Genomic DNA, 23,724 nt, shown 5'->3' with positions numbered 1-23,724 from the left:
GTCAAGATACCTCAGCGCTGTGCGTTATGAAATGCCTGGCACCGTTCAGGTCTGATGCAAGCAAGTGCCCTCGCTGAGGTGGTGAGCACGTTGGGTGCCCAGCTCTGGAGGAGGTTCCCTGCAGACGTGGAACCTTTGAGAACGAAACAGCAGCCAGGGAGGGGAACAAGACTCCAAATCAAGTCAAGCCTGGCTAAGGGAGAGCAGCAGACAGGCTCCAAACACCGTGGTAAGCACCTACTGCCAGAAGTGGGGTATTTGGAACACTGTCTTTAAAGATCATCTTATTCTGCAGCCTTTGGGAAGGTCCTTAACCAGTTTATTCCTTAAATCCTTCCCCACATCACCTGCAAAGCAGACAGTGGCAGTGCGTACTCCGGCCTGCGTGGCTGGGCAGGATTCCCAGCCGTGGCTGTCCTTCGCACTGGCTCCCACTTGAAGCTGAGCTGCTAACACAGGCAGAGCGCTGCTAGCTGGAGGCTGGAGCTCACGCTTCCTGCGTGTTCGTACAGAAGTCTCAGAGGCAGAAAACTCTACAGGGTTTGAATGGCAGCGTTCGACAGCAGAGGTGATGTTCTGAGCTCCAAACCCAATTAAGGAAATTAAGTAAAGACAGGTCCCGACAAACAATACATTCAGAGGGCACACAAGCTGTCATTCTTTAGAAGCTATGTTAAACTGTTTAACAGAGAAAAGAGAAACCCAGACAAAAGGAAGAGAATTTCCAAAGCAGCAAGATAAACAGCAGATGCTTGCAGGTAGCAAACAAAAGAGCTGGAAAACAGCCATTTCGCAGCACCTGGAGCTGTCAGAGCCACTCACGGGGTGCAAGAGAGACACGGGCTGTCCACCCTCCTGTGAGCGCAAGAGTGGAAAGAGATCCCAAAAGGGGGCTGCTGCCTCCGCAGCTACCGCCAAGGGATCCTCGTTCTGGAAAAGGGGCATGTGGTGCTGGCAAAGGGCTCCCGGGACGAGGGATGAAGGGAAGGAACACGCCAAGCCGGAGCCTGGAGCTGCTGCTAGCGCAGACAGGAGACCGTTCTCCCAGCCCCTCGTCAATTAAAAGGAGACTTTTATAACAGACCATGCCTCAGGAACGCCCCGGCCGGTCCAGACCTCGCCCAGCACGGACACAGCCGCCTTTTTTCCCCCGGCTAACGAAGAAGCCTCAGCTGAGAGGCGGCCGGGCTCCCCCAAGGTCAGGGACGGCGCTGCGAGGGGGGAGCACGGGGCTCTGTCCCGCACCGGGACGCCCTCTGCTCCGCTCCCGCCCGCAAACCTGCTACTTGTTTGCGGGTACCCCCCGCCCGGGGCCAGCCCGCTGCACCGCGAGCTAACGGGGCCGGAACCGCCCGGCACCACCGAGCGGCGCCACCGGCCCCTGCCCTGCCCCGGCCAGGGGCGCGCAGGCACCGCCCGCCCCGCCGCTCTCGCCCGGCCGTCCCCGGCAGGAACGGCGCCCCGCAAGGCCCCGCCGCCGCCGCCTGGCAGCCGGAGCCGCCCTCCCGGGCGGGCACAGCCGCCCCGCCACTCACCTGGGCACCCGCTCAGCCGCGCCGCCCCGCACCCTGCCCGCAGCCGCCGCCTTTTGTTCGCTGCGGCGCGGCGCGGCCTCCCCGGCCCATCGGGCTACGGACACCGCCCACGCCCATTGGCTGCCGCCGCCGTCACGTGTGCCTTGCCTGAGCGCCAGCCGCGCGCCCATTGGCCGCCGCCGGTGGGGCGCGGCCGCGCGGCTTTGTGGGAGTCGTAGTTCCGCCCCTCGCTGCTGTCTCCCCCTCCTCCCCAGGCCGAAGCGAGGGCCCGCGGCACCAGCACCGCTGGGTTCGCCGGCCACCCGCCCCGCCTGGCTCCGGATCCCAACGCCGGAACGGCCCCACCGCCCCCGCGCCCCGTCGCACAGCCCCGGCTGAGGAACCTCCCGCGGGGGTGTCGGAACTGCGCGGGCAGGAGGGGCCTGGCCGTGCCTACGGCGGGGAGCGGCCGGCAGCGGCCAGCCGGTTATCGCGGGGCAGCGTAACGCGTACAGACAACGACAGAGCGGAGAGACGCTGCTGACCTGAGCCGTGCGAGGCCTCAGGCAGCCAGCAGCCATCCTGCCTCCCTGCTCCCCGCCTCCCCGCTCATCTTGTACTGAGCCATCATGTCCCTTCTGCCTGCCAGAAACAATCTTCGCGCATTCATTTTTTCCACCGTATTTCCAGCCTGTGACTAAAGCATGCACCAGTCATGCTAAAGGGAAGCAGAGTGGTCTCTGGTCTCTCTGACAAGAGGATGGCTTTGGTCCAGAGGCAAGGTCTGCCGCGGCCTGTACGACACTGTCACCGGACCGGAGCGCACGCCTGTGACAGCCATGGCACGCAGCGGGACTGGGGGACACAGACACGATGTTCCTGCCTGTCTCATTGCGGAGAGCGTGTCACACCCGGCGGTGCCAGCGAGGAACGGTTACCAAACACGGGAACTGTCTCAAATTCTCTGCCCGCCTCCCCGGGGACCGGGGTGTGTCACGCTGGCCTCCCACTCCAGAGCTCAACTGGTGTTTGCCTCATCCCCCGTGCGTGAGACACCCCGCCTCCCTCCCACGCTGCGCTGCTGTGCAGCCACTCCAGCCCCGTCCCGGGAGCCAGGGCACGAGGACGGGACCGTCACTGCATCCAGAATCCAGCAGCAGCGCTGATTTTCCCTGCGAAGTGGAATCTTACAGGCTGCGAGTGGGAGTCTCCGAGCAGGACAGACACACCACACCCCCTCTGAGTCACTTGGCAGAAACAAACTGCTTCAAACATTAATTTTGGCAGGGTCCTACCCAAGGCCGAAATAAAGTCAAGACTAAAGGCGTTGGTAGGAGGAGAGAACCTGCAGCATCTCTTATCCGTTTGTCCGGAATCGGACACTGCGGTGATGAAACCGGTACCAGGGGCTACCAGCAAATACCGAAAAGTATGGGACGTACGAATTCCAGCGAGAGGCTGCCCCGGCGAAAGCCCTGCGCTAGGCACTGGCCCGGGACCCGGCAGTGCGGAGGAGCCCGTTCGGCCTCACGTCCTGCAGGAACCAGGGCACCCACGCCCTTGCTCTTGCACAGTGATTTTTACCGAGCGCCCGCGCTCCCACGCCCCTCCTCTCTGGGCCGCGGCTCCAGCGTGGGGCTTTGAAAACGCGGGCGTGACCACAAAACCCCTCCGTGGCTCGGATCCCGCGTGGGTCTGCCAGGCCGGGTGTGGAGAGACGGAGCGTGAGGCACGGCCAGCGCCCGGCGCGCAGCCCCGACCGGCCTCAGGCGGAGCGGGCACGCATTTGGGTGGAAAACGTGCATTTCCTCCCCACGCACCCCCACCCACGCGTGCCCTACTTACACCGCGCCTCTGGCCAGCCCACCCCGCGCTGCCCGCCCCCGCCCCCGCCGCGCTTGTGCGGACTCGCCGTGACCGGCACGGCACGGCACGGCCTCCCCGACGCCCCGCTGCGGAAACGCGGGGGTCCCACGCACACGCGGGTGTGCGTGTTAATTTTGGGCACCCGGCCCACGCACGATCCACCCAGAACGCGCCCCCCCGCCCCCGCCCGCCGTGCCCTGCCGAAGCCGCTCCCGGGGCCGCGCTCGGGGGCGCGGCGGCAGCGCGGGAACCGCTGCCGGGGCGCGGGAAACCTCCCCGAGCGCGCCACCGCGACGTCACCTCCTGGGGGCGGGACTTAGCGCCGGGAGTCGAACGGTTGCCCGGCAGCGGTTGCCAGGCGACGGCGGCGGCGGCCATGGCGGAGGAGGAGGAGGACACCGTGCCGGCCGGCACCTTCCCCAGCTTCATGACCGAGGGGACGCTGCTGTGCCGCCGGGCCGAGTACGAGAAGGCCCTGGCCTGCTTCAACAACGTGAGGGGGCCGGGGCGGGGGGCGTGGGGATGGCGGGAGGGGGCACTGGCGACGGGACGCGCGTGGGGGCGGCTGGCGGAGGTGGCAGCACGAAGGGAAGCCGGGGGCCGTGGAGGACTGACTCACGGGCCAGGGGAAGTGGCGGCACGCCGGGGTGGTGGCACGAAGGGACACGGCGCGCAGGGAGGCGGCACAGCTCCCGTCTCGCGTGGGGGAGTGCTCAGAGAGGAGCGCAGCACCTGCGGCACAGAAAGAGGGGGTAAGCTGAGCAGAGGGAACGTCTGAACACCAAGGGAATATTTGTTTGTCCGTAAAAATGCTGTGTTTTTATCCTCATCCATCACCAAGATCCGTGCTGGGACACAGCAGGGAGCACCGAACACGCGTATTTGTGCTGCTGAGCCCAGCGCTGACGACATTTCCGTGTCTGCTGCCTTCCAGGCGCTGAAGCTGAGACAAGGAGACAAGTACTGTCTCGTTGCCCGCTCAAAATGTTACCTGAAACTTGGAGACACAGAAAATTCCCTGAAAGATGCTGAAGCTTCTCTCCAAAATGACAAAACGTTCTCCAAGGTAAACAGCACAAAGTGGTGAGAGTCTAGGGGTGGCCAAGGACTGGTCCGTGAAACTCTGAAGGGTCTAGAAGACAGAATTGTTTAGAAACAGCTAACTCTAAACACACCCTTGACATTTCTATTGCTTCCAGAGAAGTGGGGGTGCTTAGTCAACAACTCAGAGTTCCAGGACTGGACTTTATTGTAGGCAGATGGCAATAGCATAGGGCACCTACTTCTGCCTACTGAGGAGCTGAGGAGTTAATTGAGATCTCTGAAGCTTTTTTTTTTCTCTCTCTCTCTTTTTTTTCCCCCCCAATGTCATTTTAGGGACTTTACCAAAAAGCAGAGACATTATATGCCATGGGTGATTTTGAATTTGCGTTAGTGTTTTATCATCGCGGCTACAGACTACGTCCAGAACTACAGCAGTTCAGGCTGGGGATCGAGAAATCCCAGGAGGCAATTGTCAACTGCGTTGGAAGTAAGGTCTTTCATTTTATGGCCCCTACAAGCACAGCCAGAAGCTCGTTGGCAGACAGCTGATGGCAAATTAGCTCTGCACGTGACACAGGGACGTGACAACAGAGTCTCTTTGCTTCTGGCTTCGTGTGCTCAGTGGCTGTTCTCAGATGAAACCAGCAAGCACCAAAAAGAGCACAGCTCTGTTCTTTTTTTTTCTATCCCCTTTTTTTACATGAATGTCTAGTCATGTAACTGAGGTTATTAGACACTGTATATAAGTAAATTATGACACTAACTTAAATTTCCAAAGTCACTATGAAAATGTTCTAGGTAACACAGAAAAAAGCAGCTCATCATCCTACAGCCCGACTGATTGCAGAACCCATTTTGAGATCTTTATCCCAATAGTCACAGTTCGTAATGGAATTTGCCTCGCTGCCTGAGACTGGCCTTCCTGAGATCCTGACTTTCCTCCAGTTTACATTGCATAAGCCCAGTGAAACTGTTGACGATTGCGATGGAGCACTGCTTTCACAATTTCTGGTTTAGATCACAGAACGGAATCCTGCAGGAGCCAGGAAAGGCCAAGGACCCAGCCATGTTCAAAGCAAACTGAGAACTTGTCCCTTTTCCCTTAGTTTTTCTCTTAGCAATGCTCTCATACGCCGACAAGCACGGACAGGACGTGCGCCCACTCTCAGCGCACGGACACGCCTGAGCTGGGGCTGCCGCACGTGCCCAGAGCTGGCAGCGCTGCTGTAAAACCCGCCCAGCTGGTTAGAGACAAGCTCAGGTGGATCCGCGACAGCCTGTCCCTTCCCGGAGCCAGGACCCACCCTGCCGCACGCCCATACGCGCAGAGGTGTTTGAGTGCCTTGCTCTCCCTGAAATCAGTTTCAAAATGCCAGTCCACCTCCAGCGCTGCAGATTAACTCCATCTCCCAGCTGCGTAAAAGCCTGAAGCTCTTTTAGATGTGCTATTGATGTAAAACACAAAGTTTCCAGCTCTAGCTTGCTTTCCTTCATTACTGCCGCTCTCTCAGCTGAATGCAAATGCCTAGATATCTTTGCGACTCTCAGTTGAAATGCTTGCTGTGCCTGATATACTGAGCTAAGAGCTTTAAATGCCTTCAGGCACCTGGGCTGGAGGCAAAATGAACACATTAAAAACCCAGAAGACATTTTTTTTTTAATCAGGCGGTAGCTGCAAGATGCAGGGAAACACGTCAGCATTCGATCTGGATGTTTAAACAGCTGGGAAATGCACACCCATTAACACACCCCCAAAACTGCTTTACTTGGCAGATTCAGAAACACCTGCCTTCCGTGATACACGTGTACGCGCATCGCTGAAGGAAATCCTTCTACAACAGCATGCAAAGCTCTTTGCTTCCTTCTGACCAGGCCAAATCAGAGCTGCTTTTTCACTCTTACCTCCACTGCCAGAGCGAAAAGCAGAACTGGATGTCAGAATGAGAATTAAATGGGAGTTTTGCCCCAGTGTCAGTGCACAAAAACTTTAAAATAGTTCTCTGGATTGCTGGTGATGCCCGTGCTTAGGGGCTTTCCTTCCATTTTACGCTTCAGCTGTGATCCCGCAAGCAGAACCTGTCAGCCTTTTTCTTCTCTGTTTCCATGTAGGATGTAGCGGGTCTCCGTAGGAAACCTGCACCCTGGTGCCATGTGAAAATAGACATTAAAATCCTGAGAGGAGCTGCGTCTGTGAGCTGCATTCCCTGCTTACAGAACACACCAGCATTCACATATTTCATATCAAATAATTAGCAGAAAGCTTTATTTCAAACAGCACATTATAGGCTTGGCACGTTTATGGTCATTTTAATTTCTAAAGCCTCTGCGCTGCTATTCTTGAACGCTAACAAGTATTTTCTCTGTATTTGCAGGTCCATCCTCAGTTAAACTGGAGAATAAAGAGGGTCTGTGCTTTATAAGCAGGCAGGCGGAGGTACAGACTGCAGAGCTCTGGCTTTAGAAGCTAAGTAGAGTTATTACAATGCTCATACTTTCTGAAATAGGCATTGGAGGGTTAATAGTTTCTGCAGCAACACGGATGGGGACGTGGCTGGCCTTGCCTTCTGAGCGTAAGCAGCACGCTGATCTGTTATGAGAGTATTTAAGCACCTGCTTTTAATGCAGTTCTGCCTCAAGCTACACAAAATTGAAAGGGGAAGGCAGAAGGGCAGGGAAGAGCAACCCAGGAGAAGCAAAGCCCAGTTTGAAATTCCTCTGTCAGCCTGTTTCTGTTGGGTGGTGCTGGTCGCCCACCAAAGGCTAATGAGTAACAGCACTGAGGTCAGAGCCGGAGTACACTTATCGCCAATGTTTACTTTGGTTTTACCTGACGTTAAAACCTCACATTTTTGATAGTGGACACTTTCTCCATTGATTCGTTTTGGGGTGGTCCACTGAAGCAGTGCCGTGTTCCTCCGAGACACCAAACCGCATTTCCCTTTGAAATCAGTGCTCGTTGCTTCTTTCAGCTGGAATGACAGGCAGTCAGTGGTAAAAATAACTGGTATGAAGGGACCTAAAGATTAGCACTGAAATTGGCCCTCCAGACCAGTACGAGACACTGGGGCAGAACTATTTTGTGCTCTTACTATAATGCCTTCTCCTGCTCTTGGAAGTGAGGGAGCACAACTGGGAGCAAAATGTCAGTTGCTCACGACCAAAGCAATTGGTGAGACACTGACTTTTTGCTTTTATTTAAAAAATAAGTTGGCTTATATAGAGTGTAAACAGAATTCTGCTAATTCTAGTGTTCCCCACTAATCTCCTCCAACTTCCTTTATATTTTTTTCTCACTGTAGAGCAGAAAAGCAAATCAGAAACTCCAAATCAGACTAACTAAGGATCAAAAATGGACAAGGAAACAAAAGCCTGTGAAAAATTCAAAAACAGAGCGACAGCTTCTTGGAGAGCTTTATGCTGACAAGGCCTACCTAGAAAAGTTGCTCAAGGATAAAGGTCTTTCTCCATTGTATTTAATTAAATGTTCTTTCTCAGCAGGTTCTTTTTTTTCTTCTTTTATATCGTTATGAGTGCTCTTCCTTATTTATATCAGAGCTCACATAGCGCTTGCAGTGGTCGTGAGAGAGCCAAGTGTCTGGAGAGTACAAGTATTTGTGGAGCCAGACCCAACATTCATGGGGAAGGAAATCTGCTCAGACACATTAATTAGATGGCAGGCCTTTTATAACGAACAATAAATGCACTCAAAGCAATCCGTGCTAATGAGAATGATAAATTCCACTAACGTATTAAGTGCACGGCTCAGAAGACTGTAACTCATTTGTGGTTTTGTTACAAACGCTGTTAAGATCAAGATGCAGGATTTGGAGAAGTCTCTTATTTTAGAACGAGGCAGAAGGGTGATTCCTCTTTAGTAATTTTTCTAGAGAACTCTTTATCCAGTGAAGAAGTAATTAACAATTTAGTCTACTCCCAGGTTTTACGGTATTACTAGCATTAATAATACATGCGGGCGATCTGGTTGCCAGGCATGTAAAAGCCCTCTCTCCATTTCCACCTTGGAATCTCATCTACAACACTTTTCAAAGCGCCATTCCAGTACAAATACCCCGTACAACGGTTCTCTCCAGGAGGACGGGTGCTTGCCCATCACAACCCGCCCCCATTAATTGGGCCCCTTCTTGGGGGGCAAAGAAGGCAGCAACTACAGGGGCCGGGAACCCCAGCTGTGGCTCACTGAAACACACTGAACGGGTCACACAGCAAGGGAGGTTTCCATAACTTCTCTCCTAATCGCACCAGTTCTGAGGAACACCGAGGACTTTGATCTTTAGGACTATCTCTTTGTCAGAGCAGAAAAACATTCACAAGCAGTCCCCCACTGCTTAACCCCTCACGTACATTAATACTCTCCTGGGTTCTACCATCTTCTTCTTTTCAGATTTGATGGAGAGCAGCACAAGACAGGGGATCAAAGTAGCGGACCTGGTTTTGAATGGCATTTCCTACCTGGAGACCCGCAGCGAATTCTGGCAGCAGCAGAAGCCCATTTACGCCCGTGTGAGAGAGCGCAAGCTCAGGCAGCAAAGGTGGATCCGGGACAAGAAACGAAAACCAGCTGAGGCTGCCAGATACATTGAGAAGACTATGGAGGACATTGATCTCTGTAGGTATCCTGGCTGGAAGCAGTGAGAAAATGATGATTGGCACATGTAATTATTTGCTGCAGTAATTACAGACCAGAACAGAAGCAGTGCAAGTATTAACAACCACTAGTGGGCAGGTTTGGGGAAGTATTTGCTTTTGTATTCTTCACCTTTCCCAACGCCTTCTTAGATACAGAATCCAAGACTTTTTTTTCTTAGCTTTTTCTGTACTTGAGGCCTTGCTGATGGTTTTTCGGGACTCCATCTAGATATCAAAGCCAGGGAGGCCACTGCTGCATGCTTAGCAAATGCCTCTGGCTGAGAATTTGTTTAGAGAATGCAAGCCACTTGAGTTAATAACTTCTATAGTTCAAAAATACCATTGTAGAGAGATTAAGAAGCTGAAACACAGTGGTCTGGAAGGAAGGAGTAATTCAGCCACTTCTAGTCTCTTTCTCTCTTCTTGTGCTACATATTTTACGTCCCAGGGGAAACAATTTAGTCGTTACTGTCATTCAGTTCCTGTAAGCTACAACAGTCCTGTGAAGGCAGTGTCAGAAATACTCTGCCGTCTGACTCCTGCAGCACTGCAGCCCAGCTGGGCGCAACGAACAGAGCTCACCAGGAAGGTGCAAGGGGCTCATTTAGGAGATAAAAACCTAAGTACTGTAGCTGGAACTTCAACTCCGAGACCAGGCTGCCCTGCTGCAGTAACTGTGAGCTTTCAAAACCTTCAGACAAGCAGCATAATTCTCCTTTATTTTTCTTCAGCAAGTGTGAAGTGTTATCAAGTCATCTCCCCTTACTTGCTACGATGGAAGTGATGTCCAGGGGAAGGTCAGAAGTACCACCTCCCAGAGGCAGATTTCTTGGAGACTGGAGGGAGGAGTGTAGGAGATGCATGAAGAGTTAGGAGCTCTAACCTTTCCCAAGATTTCTCTGAGGCTTACACAACTGCATTTAGTCCTACTTCCTCAGTATTACTGTGTCCACATCCTAGCATTAAACTTCCCTCTTTGTTTCTAGTGCTGAGCGGCGACTCCCCTGAAGAAAGCTGGAAGAAAGCTGAGCGTCTGCTAAAAACCATACAAAAGTGGTCAGATGATGAAGTTCCCAACAAGAATGAACTGATTGGACACCTCCACAGCTGCATTGGCAACGCGCAGTTAGAGATGGGCCAGATGGAGGCGGCTCTGCAAAGCCACCAAATGGATCTGGAATATGCCAGGCAGAAGTAAGTGCTGAGTTCACATGGATGGTGAAAAGATCCGAAGTACAGAGGAAAATACCTCTGCCAAGGTGTTTTAGCATCAGGTCATGCTGTAGTGCTCACCTGGAGATTTAACAGGGCAACGCAGTCAGACTCTGCCCAAGCGTCATGGTCTCTAGAGACTTCTTATCTCCTCTAGTTCAAAATAAGGAGACGGAAGCAGATTTTTAAAGACCACATGGTACGTCAAAATCTCTGCTGAAGCAAAGCAAGAAAAGAGAACACAAACCTCAGCCCTTTAGCCCCTAGTACGCACTTCCTTCTCAGGAAGGTCAGGCTCTAAATTGCACAAGTTTTCTGCTACATTTTCTCTTAAAATCATTAACATTCAAACCACAATAGCAGGCTTTAAATATTTATCTAGGAGGTACAGTTACCTGCCCACACAGAACACACTCTGCAGCTCTTTCAGCTAAAACGGAATGGAGTCAAATGCAGTCTTAAGGTTTGGTATGAATTTTGCAAAGCACAGGAGAAAATAGTGAATAGTTGCTTGAATTGAAGTAATTTTGGTTTTATTTTTGCCAATACAGCGTAGGGCTTTTAAAATGTAACTGACATTGTTTCAAAAATGAATAATGGTTTAGGAAATCTCTGCCTCTCGCCTGATGGTCTCCGCTCCCCAGTTACGCCAAAGAAAGTTCAGCGTTTGCAGCAGAGAGGCAGGAATGAGATGCATCATTTTAGTCCTTTTAAAAACCCATCTAAAGTTGCGTTTAACGGGCAGGAACGCAGCGATGGCTGCGGGGACCTCGCCCTCTGGTGGCTGCTGTTCAGCAGGGCGACAGCTGGTGACACATCGCCCCCAGCGATGTGTATTTACTCTCTCCTTTCTTCAGCTTTTCCATTTGTAAGGTAAGGGTAGTCAAAGCAGGCCACTGCCGAGGATGAGAACGAGGAATAATTAAGGAAAAAACTTAAAAGTCCACGGGCTACATTTTTATAGAAGGAGCTGCCTCCGGCATGGGGCGCAGGCACATTCAGAGCACTGGGAGCAGGGCGTTAGCAGTCTGTGAGAAACACTGCAGACACGGCTTTGGGTCTTCAGTTTCCTCTTGGACAGAAATAATCTGTTAGTGTTGGGGAGCCAGGAGCTGGTAAGGGAATTCCGTGGGACCCACGAGGCAACAAAAGGCAATTGAGGCGAAGAAAAGTGGACAGACTTTCACAAGGACTGCCAGCCTTTGCACACACACAGAAAAATCAAAGACAATACTAAACAATTTTCCACTGTGCCTTAAGAGGTGTTAGTTGCAACAGCTGTAGATAAGATTAAAAATCAACCTTGATTTTATAATTTTCTGACTGACATTGGTCCTTTACCTCTAATTCTCAACACTTGGCCTGATGTCTTGTTGAGCACCACAGAAAACATGTAAGGCTGAAGAAGGTGCAGACTGTATCAGGAACAAGACGATGTCAGCTACTACGATTTGTTTTTGTTTCCAACGCAGCGAGCTGCCGGATGCCGTATCCAGAGCCCTCAATAACATCGGCAGAGTTTACGCCAGAATCGGCAAATTCCAGCAAGCTATTGACGCGTATGTAAAATTAGTAACAGAAAAAGCATAAGGCCGTGTTTTTAATTAAATAGATTGTGTATTTTCAGTTTGCTTATTCGTACTGCTGGCAAGGAGGGGGTGCTGTGAAATTTTTCATACCAACAATACCTAGAACCCTTTGTTTATAGGATGAGTGGCTGAAACGATAACTGCACCTAGTGAGATTGGGTAAATTTGACTCTTGCCTTTCTTACTCTCTGCTTGAAGTTGGGAGGAGAAGATTCCAATGGCAAAATCCAGCCTGGAGAGGAGCTGGCTGTTCCATGAAATCGGCCGATGTTACTTCGAGTTGAATAAAGCTGAAGCAGCCCGAAATTACGGACAGAAGTCCCTGCAGGCAGCAGAGGAAGCGGGAGATGTTGAGTGGCAGCTTGATGCTACTGTACTCGTGGCACAAGCACAAGGTAAAGGTGTTGGCACAAATTTTGCTGTAAGGATGGAGGCAGCCTGTCTGTTCGGCATCTCAGGGAAAACATCTCCATGATTTAACAGCCAAAGTAACTCTCTGAGACTTGCTCGATTAACTGTTGTTGTTCTCTTGATCTTGGGTTAAACCAGATGTTTTAATTTGTCTGTTACAGTAAAATTAAAGGCTTACTGGTCTGCAATCCTGAGCTTTGAGAAAGCACTTGAGAAAGCAAGGCTTATTCATGACAGAGCTGCTCAAAAGGCCATCATTATGGTACGTGGGTGGTTGCAAAGAAGAGAGGAGCTTGGGGCAGCATCAGTAAGTTAGCTGTAACTATTGTCTAGCGTCCTGCGCGCTGGGAAAACATCACTAGTGTGTCAGGAGGGAGAAAACGTGGCCTCTGAAACAGGTTACACATTGAAAGTTATGAAAGCTCCTTCACTGACCGCGCTCGGCTTGCCAGGCCCCGGTCGCAGCACAGACACCTACCTGTGGTGATCCCTCCTGGGCGTCCAGAGCGAGGCAGAGCCTGTTCTCCTGCCAGAAGAAAAACGATTATGAGAGAGAGAGAATCTTCAGGGAATGAGATGTGGCTAAGAGATGCTAACAGGTAGTCATCACTGCAGGGGGAAACGCATCTTGTTACAGAGAACAGGCAGGAAAGGAGCAGGTAATGAGAGCAGAGATCAAAAGAAAACAGGGAAAACTTAGGTATGTAACTGCATTTCTGGAGCTTTTATTAATGAGTTGTATTGCTTCCAGTCCTTAGATGATGTCAGCAAAAGCTTCATTGAAGAGCAGAAGGCAAGAAGAGAAGAAACGACAGTTTACTCTCTTAAAGGTAGTTGTCATTGGGACCTCTGCACCCCAGAAATATAAAAATTCCCCACTTTCCTGCTCTAGAGTGCAGACCAAGGCATGGGAACAAAGCACCCCATTCCCAGGTAGCGAGCATCCAAATTCCTGGCCCACATTGCACCCTCTGTGCTAGTACACGGTAGTGGGAATTAATTTCTATGTGAAGCCACAGCACAGTTGTAATGTGTGGCTTCAGTGTTTTGGCAGTGAAGGCTTCATCCTGAGCCGGTATAAACCAAAGTAAACGATATCAACAGGGCCCTGATAACGGTGGAGCAGCCTGGCTTCACTCTTCAGTGCCATCCATTAAAAAAAAAAAAAAAAAAAAAAAAAAGGCTTTTAATGACACTGAAAGCAGCTCTAGGGCCCAGAACGCAGAACGGTGGGCGCAGGCAGAAGTAAAATAGTATCAAAACGCGACTGTAAATGAGATCCGTAGCGCTGAGGCCTTCAAAACCATCATCAGCATCACACACCCCGCGCAGTATGAAAGCCTTGGTTTCCTCACAAGCCTGGAATGGAAACCTCTGTGGAAGTACCGAACCCTGCGTGCTGCTCCCTGGCCGTGCCGGTGTCGGGCGGGAGGTGGCAGCGCTCCCCAAGCGTCCCCCGGCCCCGCGGCTCGGCCGCCGAGCCCCGCACGGCCCCGCAGTGCCGCCCCGCAGCTCAGCGCCTCGCACAAACCGAGCCCTTCTCTTGGTCCTTCGCTCCTGGGTGCTGGAACCTGGGCTAAGGGCGCGTTTTCCTCCGCAGATTACGATCGCGGCGGTGAAAACGCAAAGGACGGCAGCGTGGAGAAGGACAGCGAGCAAAGCCAACGGGGCGCGGGGAGCCGGGAGGATGAGGAGCAGCGAGCAGCGGCCGGGAACGCTGAGGAAGAGCAGGGCAAGAACGGAGAGGGGGGGAACGCAGCAGAAAAGGGGGGGAAGGGGAGCAACGGGGGGGAGACGGGATGAGAGAGGAAGGAGCGGGAGGCGGCGGCCGGCAGCCCTGCCCCGAGATAATAAAGCGCTGTTACACGCGAGACCTGTCCCACCCCGCGCCCACGCGTGGGGCTGGGGGCGCGCACACGCGCGGCGGCGGCCCCCAGGCTCCGGTTCCCGGCTCGCCCCGCCCCTCCCCCCCCCGCCCGCACGGCCACGGGCGGGGCCGGGTGAGGAGAAGGAGGAGGAGGAGGAGGGGGGGGGGTCCCGGCGCTATGAAAGGGGCCGCGGTCGCGCCCGCCCCAGAGCCGCTGTCCCGCCGCCCCGCTCCGCACCGGCGGCCGCTGCCCTCACCATGGTAAGCGCGGGGCCGGGGCCCTCCCGGCGCGGGATTCGGTTCCCGGAGGGGGAGGAGCGGGGGGGGGGGGGGGGGGGCGGGCGGGCGGGCGGGCAGGCAGCCGGGGCTGCAGCGGCTCCGTCCCGGGGGGTCGCGGGCCGCCCCATCCCACAGGCACCCCCCGATCCCCGGGGGCATCGCTGCTTCCACGCGAGTCCCTGTCCCGCGGGGAGCCCGGGGACGAGCGGGAGCTTCGTGGGGACGGCGGGGCCGGGGCGCGGGCTCAATAGGGGGATTGTCCGCCCGGGGGGGCCGCCGGCGCGGGTCTCTGAGGGGCCATTGTCCACGCGGGCCCGTCCCGTGAACGCCACCGTTGTCCTCGGAGCTGGCCGCTGAACAATGGGGCCGGAGGGTGTTCTCCATGATTGTTCTTTTGTTTGCGCCTTTGAAAAGCGGCCTCAGTTACTGCCAGCGCCAGCAGCTGCCCGCGGCAAAACAGCGGGGCTGGCCCAGCCCCAGCCCCTCACCCGGGGCCCGACCCCACCAGGCCCAGCGCCGCGTCCCGCCCGAACCTCCCGTGGCACACGGGACACTTACACCGCTCACGGTGGTCGCTTCCTCTCCTACGATGACTCGGGAGCCCCAAATCCATGGGGGAGCCGGTGCAGGGGTCCCAGCTCTTCTTGGAGGAACCCCGCATGGGTCTGGGGAGCGGGCACGGCCGTCGCGGCGCGCTGGGGGTCACCGTGCCGGAGGAGAGCCCAGGGCAGGCGGCCCTGGCTCAGCACATCCATGGAGCAAGTAGGGGCTCAGTCCTGGTCCCAGGGCACATTGGAACCAAACGCCACCTCCACCTCTGGAACGAGACATAGAAAAGTTAATCAACCAAACTGTTGGGTTTTAAACGATGTCTTCACCCTGCAAACAGGAAAGCTGTGTTTTTATGCCACAGGCAAGAGAACGTATGTAGTTTGCAAAGCCCCTCGATTTTTGCGTCAAAGGCAAAACTGACTCCTTCAGCGTCGCTCCCGGGGCTGCTGGCACAGCGCTGGGCTGGAGAGTGGGCACTGGTCACGGACTGGGAGGAAGCTAGGGAAGGAAGGTGGAGAGGTCACATAGTGACCCAAGAAAACAGCGCTGCCCCGTTGGTTCTGCTGAAAACTCATGCTGTTGGAGAAATCCCTCGTTTCCTTCCAGTCTCGTGTTTCCCCAGGCCCTGCTGGGAATTAATCTGGGATTCCAGTTACCGGAGCTGCTGGCAGGAGGGAGGGCAGCTCCCCAGCAGTGCTTTTCCCAGCTCGCTGCTGCCAATGCCAGCACGTTGCTGGGTGCGCGGAAGGGCTGGTTTCACTTTCGTGTTTGGCTCCGCAGCTGCTGAGAGGGGAGTTTCAATTGCAGCTCATCACAGGAGGAGCTTAAACTCCTTCCTGAGGCATGTGGGGTGCTGATCTTCAGTACAACGTGAAGAAACGGCAGCTCTTAACGCAAGAGCCTGTCTCCTCGCAGGCTTCACTCAGAGCCTTTCCTGTGGGGACAGAGGATCCCTGAACAGACTGAAATCCCCTTGCAGACTTTTTTTTTTAATTCAGATGAAGGGATGAGATTGCAGCAGCTGTCACCACCTCCCAGGACTTTTGTTTCCCCTTTTCAGGCAGAGTTCCTCACAGCACACCGCACCCTTGTTATCGCGTAGCCACAAGTGTTTGTTTAAGTGTTCAGAAATAAATTTGATGCTTGAAGCACCCTGCCCGGGCTGTAGCTTTCTGGAGCTGGTGGTGCCTACGAAACCGCAGCTGCTGCCACGTGATGGGTAAAACTTCCCCTTCCTGGTCAGGCAGGGCTGCAGCGAGGCAAGGCCGGAGCGGGAGCAGAGCCACATCTTCAAGCTCCTCAGTTCAGCCTGTGCCGGTGCGACAGCACAGGGACCAGCCGGGGCAGCTGAGCGTAGGGGACGTGGGGGCAGAGACCTTCCCTGCGCCCTCCTCCCAGCAAAGGCGCTCAGTGGTGCGTGCCGGCGCAGGGGGAACCCACGGCCTCCTGGGAGTCGCTAGCCTGCAAAATATTTTCTTCTTGCATTTCAGAACAGAGGCTTCTCAAAGAAGAGTCACACATTCCTGCCTAAAATATTTAGGAAAATGTCTACTCAGTCAGCGAAAGACAGACCCGAAAGCCTGCAGTTCCCTTTCCTCGACGATGAAGATACCATCTCCACAGTCAAAGAATCGAAAACCTTTTTTATTTTAAGAGGCCTGCCGGGCAGTGGGAAGTCCACTCTTGCCCACGCTATCCAAGATCGGTATAAAGATGCCTGCAAGGTCATCTCCGTTGATAGCTATAAAATTACCCCTTTGATAAGAAGCACCATTCCTGAAGAATATTCAAAGGTGGATGAGGATCTAGTTGACTATTGCAAACGAGATATCAGCGTTATCGTTTTGGACGACACTCACCACGAGAGGGAACGACTGGACCAGCTCTTCGATATCGCTGACAAATACCGGTACAAAGTCGTCTTTGCCGAGCCCAAAACCCAGTGGCGCATGGATTGCTTGCAGCTGAAGGAAAAGAATCAATGGAAACTGTCAGTGGAAGAGCTGAAGAAGATGAAGCCGAGCTTGGAGAAGGAATTCCTACCCATGTATTTTGGGTGGTTTTTGAGCAAAAGAAGTTCAGAGATCCTGAGGAAGGCTGGCCAGGCCTTCTTGGATGAGCTTGGAAGTCTCAAAGCCTTCAAAAAGGAGAGTAAATACTGTATGTATGGAATATCTTACCAAGCTCGTACTCTGTGTGTGGGATGTTAACGCATGGCAAACGGAACAAGCTTGGTCAGCTTCTAAAGTTAATTTCTAGTTAAAGTTAGCAACAAGAAAACTTGTTTAAAGCTACTAATCTGTTTCCTGTAGCTGACAAAGTTGCTGTTTGTAAGTAAAAATGAGGAAAATCTGTGTCATTAAGAAGTCTGTTTAGCTGAGACACTGCAGGGAGCTGGGCTGGGATGGCAGCTGTGGTGAGTCAAGGAGGAAAGGGAAAGACTGAACGCTTGCGTCCCTGACAGGATGCGTACGTCAAGGTTCAGACAAGCCTTGAGCTTCTGTTTTCTCGCTGCATCCGCGGTTAGCCTAGGTGCAAGGAGCTTTACTGATCCCTGTAGTCCTTTTCAGCAGCAAGAAAGATGAAATGTAAAGGACAGGTTGGTGAAAAAAGCTGAGAGGGGACTCAGGCTGCCAGGCTGACATCAGGGGGATCATTGTTTGACAGAATTTTGCTTCCCTGTATTTGCAGTTGCTGCTGCTATCGATGATCCCAAAATAAAAACTGATCTCACCAGCTACTTTGTGAAGAGGCCGCCCGGCGTCTTACACTGCACCACAAAGTACACCGACTTCGGAAAAGCAGCTGGAGCCGAGGAATATGCACAGCAAGAAGTGAGTACCGGGCTCTGACTCCTCCCCGCCACCCCAGTCTCCCTCCCCCTTCCCCGCAGGGGTGGGCTGGGGCCAGAGGGTCACTGTGGGGACAGCGTAGGAACGTGTGGCCTGTGCAGCAGAAAGGTCCCGACTGTGGGAGAGAGGGTGGCTATTCCCTGTTAGCTCCCAAACGAAATGCTCCTGCCCCGCTTCGCCCCCGCCTTCCAGCATCATCTCCAAAATGGAGATGAGCTCGATTTGAACGGCGATGAATTAAGGTATTAATGAATTATATGAATTAAGGTATTTACATGACCAGCTGAACTATTTCAAAATAGATAAGCTCAAGTGAAATATTGGCATTTGTGAAGGAAAAAGATGTAACCAGCTCCAAGTTCACGGAGCAAGAACTTCAGGCCATGATCTTCTAGTCGCACGCAGTGCCTTAAGCGTGTCAAAGCGAGCGCTGCTGTGATCGGCTGAGACCCCGAGCTGGTGGACAGCAACACCAGCCCCACCGCTGTGAATCCCACCTCTCCGCAGGCGGTTAAAGCTGTGCTCTGGGCTTGTCTCCCTCTTCTCCCAGGCTGTGAAGGCTTCCTATGGCAAAGGCTTCACCTTGTCCATTTCCGCTCTCTTCATCACAACAAAAACTGTGGGCGCTCGCGTGGAGCTGAGCGAACAGCAGCTGCTGCTGTGGCCCGGAGATGCCGATAAGATCCTGCCCACCGACAACCTCCCGAAAGGCAGCCGGGCTCACATCACCCTCGGCTGCGCCAACGGCGTCGAAGCAGTCCAGACTGGGCTGGATCTGCTGGAGTTTGTGAAACTGGAAAAGGCGGGGAACAAAGGGGAGGAAATGGGGGAAATTGGAGGAGGGAAACTGCTGTATTTTGATAACGGTATGTGGATGCTCACCCTTTCCAAAAAGATCAACGTGAAGGCAATATTCTCAGGTTACTACGGAAAAGGAAAACTTGTGCCAACGCAGAGCACCAACAAACGGGGCTCTGCTTTTAGCTCCTGCACCATCATCTAGGAGCACGGCCAGGGTAGTGTGTTTGTTTTTAAAAGGCAAGTAACTCCTGTAACCTTAAAAAGTGTAAAGAGAAATAATTCTACCTTTACTAAAGCAAGCCCTTTTGCCAACCCCAGTGTGAAGCCTCTCTGGGGAGAGAGTTCATCAGCCTCAGAACGAGGAAGAAAACAAGCAGGTCTTGACTGACAGAGAAAAAGTTGTCACATAACTGCTGTCAATAATTGCAGTAACAATGCCGAGTGTATTTTTAATTTTGGAGAGAGCTAGCTGTGCTGTTCTGCTTGTTTTCTTCCTCAGAGGAAGATCAGCTATGGTCTTTTATAGCTTCCCTATGAATCACAATCGTTAGATCGCGACGTGTCAGCACTATGAGCAGTGGCAGACCAAAGCCTGGACGTAACTGGTCTGAAGCCAGGCGAAGCGAACTATGGGATGTCTCTCCCCCTACCCATACGGGACATCCGTCCTTCCCGTAGCCGAATTCCTGGCTAAAAACCAGCAAGACCCAGCCGTGGGTCACTTCTGTCCCGCGCGGCAGTTACTCACAGTTTAGCCTGCAGGAAGAGGACGTGCGGAGGGCAGCAGGGTGTCGCACAGCCTGGGGCCGGGCTCTGCTCCCATTCACGTCCGCACACGAGGGCTTCCTTCATCGCGGGGAAGACATGCTGGCGAGCAGACTGAAGGAGCTGGCAGTTGCCAGATGATTTCTTAAAGAGCTACCACAGACCTTACAGGAAACCAGTTAAATACCAGGAGAGGCATCCAGTTCCTGCAGCACGGCTCCAGGCATTTTGCTTCACGCGTCAGAGTGGGTTGGACCACGGGCTGCCCAGTGGCCTTACCCTGTAGGGAACAATCCTGCCTTGGCAGGGAGTGGAAGAGATGAACTAATGTCTTTTCCATCTGATTTTATCAAAACTAAAATCATGTCTGAAGTATAGACCTGTACTTCATGCAAGATTTTACTACTTTTCTCTAATGCACTTGAATGTTAAACGTTAGGACGGCAGTAACATCGTAATTTAGGAAGTAAGCGGAGGTATCGTAACTGCGTAACTTAAGTCTGCTCAAACCTAAACCATTGGCTGGAAAAAAGGTTAATGATCGAGTACTTCAGTTATTAAGTCTGTTTTATTGATACTTAGGTTTTGCTCGTAGCCAGACTGGCTGCCCGTGGGTCAGCGGGTACACAGTCACTACTTGACGGTAACACAACGCTCAGCTAACGATTCCGGTCAGGACAGCTTCAGCTCACGCTATGGCTCAGCGTTTGGAGAACTGCGTAGTGCAATTAATCCCCTATTAACAGATGTAAATACTGTGTTCGATGTGTGTATCCGTAAAGGAGCTGTCGTGCGGGCACACCTTACCTGGAGCCGGGTGCGCACGGAAAGCCTCGCTCGGGGAGCCCGGTGCTGCCTGTGCAGGAAGCGTTTCTCCTCTGAGTGTTTAAAGCAAAAGCAAGGAGGGCTCTGGGGCTCACCTGGTAAATGCTCTGCAGGTTTACTGATACAGCAAAACGCCTCCTGCTGTTTCAAGGACAGATGACATCAAATTCTCACTATAACAAAAAAAAATTCTAGATATACACCCCCCCCCCCAGAGCACCCGTACCCTCCCTTACCTTCCACAGAGAAACCCTTGCAAGCTTCTGCACCGGCAGAGGGGCCAGAGCCCGGTGTTCAGCCTGGGCCTCTCCTAACAGCAACCTCACCCCGGTTTATTCCATCAGAACTTTAAAAACGTGTTTACCAGCGCCCACCCAGGAGAGCTCCCTCCCCCTCCAGTGCCCTGGGAACAACCCGACACTCCAGATCACATCCAGCACCCAGCTGCACAGCTGGAATACTTCGTTTGTCTGCTCAAGAACAACAGTGAGACTGTGGTCATTTAAGTTTTTATTAGTTTGTACATCATATACAGTTTATAATAAAGTAAACCAATTGCATATGGTTTCGCTTCAGTCTGTGATATTCTTCATATAAACACATCATTATGAGTTATGCCTAATGAAGTAAACAACAAATATTCACATTTTTACCATTCACATCCTAGAAAGGTAAGGGGCCGAAGAGGGACAGCGTCCACGCGGACGTGAAGCCTGTCTTAGAGAGGATGACGTGTTTGGCAAAGCGACGGGGCCAGCGATTGCTCCATGCAATACCCCTTTCCTCCCGCCGGAAAGGTGAAGTATTTACACTGAGGTAAACATTCAGAATTTCGGTTCAGATAAATACTGCAGCACAGGGGCTGGCGTCCTCTCCAAGCTGGCTTCACATCAGCATCTGGTTTGGTTTTGACTACTCCTTAAGGTCGTTACAACAAAGCAGATACGCATGCAATGAGGGCGCTCGGGTTGCTGGTTCACACTCAACCCCTCCGACGCTGCCTCACGCAGTTTTTCTCTTCTGAAGCACGAGCTACTGAGTGAGAGCGGGGAGGGAGACGGGGTCAGCGAGGCGAGACAGGCTACACCGGAGCTGCAGCCAAGCTGCACGCCCAGCGCTCCCGACAGCTGACTGCCTGTGCCACCCCGAAGCTCAGGAACACTGCGTGCGGACGATGCCTCGTCTTGGCACCCCGCGCACAGAGCGTTTCCTTCAGAGGCTGGATCTACACTCGAGTGAAAACTCGCCTAGCGCTACGCATGAAGGGACAATCCCGTCCCCGACTCTCTCAGAGCGGGGAAAGCCAGGCTACGTGGAGGAAGGGCAAAGCGCTGCGCAGCATCTTTCAAAGCCAAGCACAGGTCCCGCTGCCCTGGTAAGCGGGGACAAGAGGGACACCTCCAGAACACAGCGCTGCCGCGTGCCAGCGCCCTCCAGAACGGGGGGCACAGAGCTGCCGCGGTCCAGCCTGCCGCCTGTCAGCCTCAGCCACAGCACCGCCGCAACAGCCCGAGGCCGGCCTCAGCGCTGCCTGAGAAACCCCGGCTGGAGCAGCGCACGAGCTGCTCTTTCTCCCTAAGACGGGGAGGGGAGGGTACAAGGCACAAATTGAAAGGGGATGAAAGCCATCCACTTGAAGATAAGTGAATATCTTTAGTTACTCCCAAAACTGAGGAAATCATTTTGAAAGAAAAGCAAAACCAAACGCTTTGGTTGTTCGATTGGTTGAAGAGCGATTTGGCCAAGCGCAGCCTCCAGCTTGCAGCCGGGCACGAGGGCTGAGCCAGTTTCCGTATCGGAAACGAAATAACAGCACAGCGGCTTTCACTCTGTATCCCTGTCGGATACAGAAAGCTGAAGGACTCGCAGTATTCCATGGATAATACTGTTGGCTCAAAACATTTTGTTTTTCTTTCTCCCCCTTCCCCCGTGCACTAATGTATTTACAAAACAGTCTGAAGCCTTTAGCACTAAGGATCCAGCTTTACAGCGACAATTCCAAGCTCACAAGCAAAACCGTGTCCTTTCCTATGCAGCAGGTGTAGCCAAAAAAAAAAGAGCCTGTCAGAGTGGGCAGCCAGAAGCGTCTCAATGGTCTTTACAGCCGATTTCGAGTCCAGGTTCAGCGTATCTGAAAAGGACTCCCCCAGTACTCCCCCACAAAAGGTGGAGCTGACACAGCATCAGATTTGTCAAGTAAATCCACAGAAGAAAAAACAAACAAGCCCAGGCTTTGTGGTCTAGAGGTCAGGCCACTGGACACACAAGTATCTCCCACACACTAACATTACTGATGCGTGTTTTCCATTTTAAAGCATGAAGTTGCTTCCATTTTCATTTGAATGCAACTGTATTTCGCTATTTGAAACGACCCCTACAGCAGCTCAGACACCACGAGTATCGTGATTCGGCAAAAGAACCATCAGAGGGCAAGCGCAACAGTCCAGCAATTCCTTACGCGTCCTTGCAAATGCTCTGGAGTCAGCCAACGGGGCCACGCTTCACACCATTTCCCCGTACTCGACAACATCCAGGGAGGAAGGCGCCGGCCACTCTGCCAGTTATTGAGCTGTTCAACCACTCCCATCGCGCCCGCCAAGAGATCCCTCCCTTTCCCACCCACCCGCTCCGGCTTTCAGCTGCGTCAGCTCTGCCATCTCCGCGTCCTTCCCGGGTGCGGGAGCTCTCACAGCACCAACCGTTCCCTTCGGAAACGCCGCGCGGGGGCTGGCAGGCTGTGGGACAAATGCACCAAGCAGCAGAAGTTGCTCGGCCCCTGTGGCTCAGGCTGCGCACCGGGCAGCGCAGGGCACACGGGAACAGCCTGGGTGCACGTTTACCTACATCTCAGGCTCTTGCTGTCATGCCAAAAAATAAACCTTTCAGTAACTACAAAAACCGACTTCCAGAAAGAACTCTTCTCACTAAAAGGAAGGGCTTTACCATCGGTCCCTTCCATGTGCCACGTTCGCGTGGTGACCTACAGTCACACGTAGGAACAGCACCTTCTAAGCGAGGCTCGGCGCACGCGCGTCCCGCTGTGCTTGTGCTTCACGGGCATCACCTACAGCGACCGCCTCCTACCGCCTTCCTCAGCTCTGAATCATTCCAGAAAAAGCACAGGCATACGATCACCTTAAGATACTCTTCATTATCTCTGTGGCAAATTCCTACATCTGGCAGCTTCCGCCAAGCCGAAGGAAGCCAGGGAGGTCTGCAGAGCGGTAGCAGCTAGAAAACGGCACTCGGGTTCCCTGTGCTACGTACGAAGTACAACCCACAAGCACGGTCCGTAACTACCAGGTATGACCAGCAGCGTTTCGAGCAGCACACATCTAACCACATCTTTCTGAAAGAAACAGAGTCCCGTGTCTCCAAGCCGCGCCAGGACGCGATGGAGGTTACCAGGCCACCGCACCTCCATCTCCAGGCGCCGCTGCCCTGAGGTAACGGGAGTCACTGAGCACCGCTCACACCCCAGCGTGCCGTGCAGAGGGGAA

At 53.3% G+C, this 23,724-nt stretch overlaps 3 protein-coding genes across 4 annotated transcripts in view; 2 read left to right on the top strand and 1 right to left on the bottom strand.

Annotated features, from left to right (window-relative positions):
• Nucleotides 1-1,616, bottom strand: part of ACLY (ATP citrate lyase) — a 29,660-nt gene extending 28,044 nt beyond the window's left edge. The window contains exon 1 of the mRNA XM_086766488.1: nt 1,536-1,616. The gene's annotated coding sequence lies outside the window, so the exon portion shown is untranslated. The remainder of the gene's footprint in view (nt 1-1,535) is intronic.
• A 2,127-nt stretch (nt 1,617-3,743) lies between these two features.
• Nucleotides 3,744-14,086, top strand: ODAD4 (outer dynein arm docking complex subunit 4). Its single transcript, XM_086766417.1, has 12 exons — nt 3,744-3,873; nt 4,315-4,446; nt 4,758-4,911; nt 6,797-6,858; nt 7,724-7,880; nt 8,827-9,051; nt 10,058-10,265; nt 11,756-11,842; nt 12,071-12,267; nt 12,445-12,545; nt 13,035-13,113; nt 13,884-14,086. The coding sequence occupies exons 1-12, from the start codon at nt 3,757-3,759 to the stop codon at nt 14,084-14,086; spliced, it is 1,722 nt and encodes a 573-aa protein (XP_086622543.1). The 5' UTR covers nt 3,744-3,756.
• A 192-nt stretch (nt 14,087-14,278) lies between these two features.
• Nucleotides 14,279-20,784, top strand: CNP (2',3'-cyclic nucleotide 3' phosphodiesterase). Of its 2 annotated transcripts, none has more exons than XM_086766521.1 (4): nt 14,279-14,411; nt 16,472-17,141; nt 17,673-17,815; nt 18,384-20,784. In XM_086766521.1, exons 1-4 carry the CDS (start codon nt 14,409-14,411, stop codon nt 18,834-18,836), a joined length of 1,269 nt encoding a protein of 422 aa, XP_086622647.1. In that variant the 5' UTR covers nt 14,279-14,408; the 3' UTR covers nt 18,837-20,784. The 2 variants fall into 2 exon arrangements, with proteins under 2 accessions (XP_086622647.1, XP_086622646.1); XM_086766520.1 differs by lacking the exon at nt 14,279-14,411 and adding an exon at nt 16,250-16,394.
• Nucleotides 20,785-23,724: the final 2,940 nt, after the last annotated feature.

The sequence above is a fragment of the Chlamydotis macqueenii genome, chromosome 25 (assembly GCF_036417535.1).
Source record: "Chlamydotis macqueenii isolate bChlMac1 chromosome 25, bChlMac1.mat, whole genome shotgun sequence".
NCBI classification, from domain to species: Eukaryota; Metazoa; Chordata; class Aves; order Otidiformes; family Otididae; genus Chlamydotis; species Chlamydotis macqueenii.
This window is presented reverse-complemented; position numbering and strand designations above follow the sequence as displayed.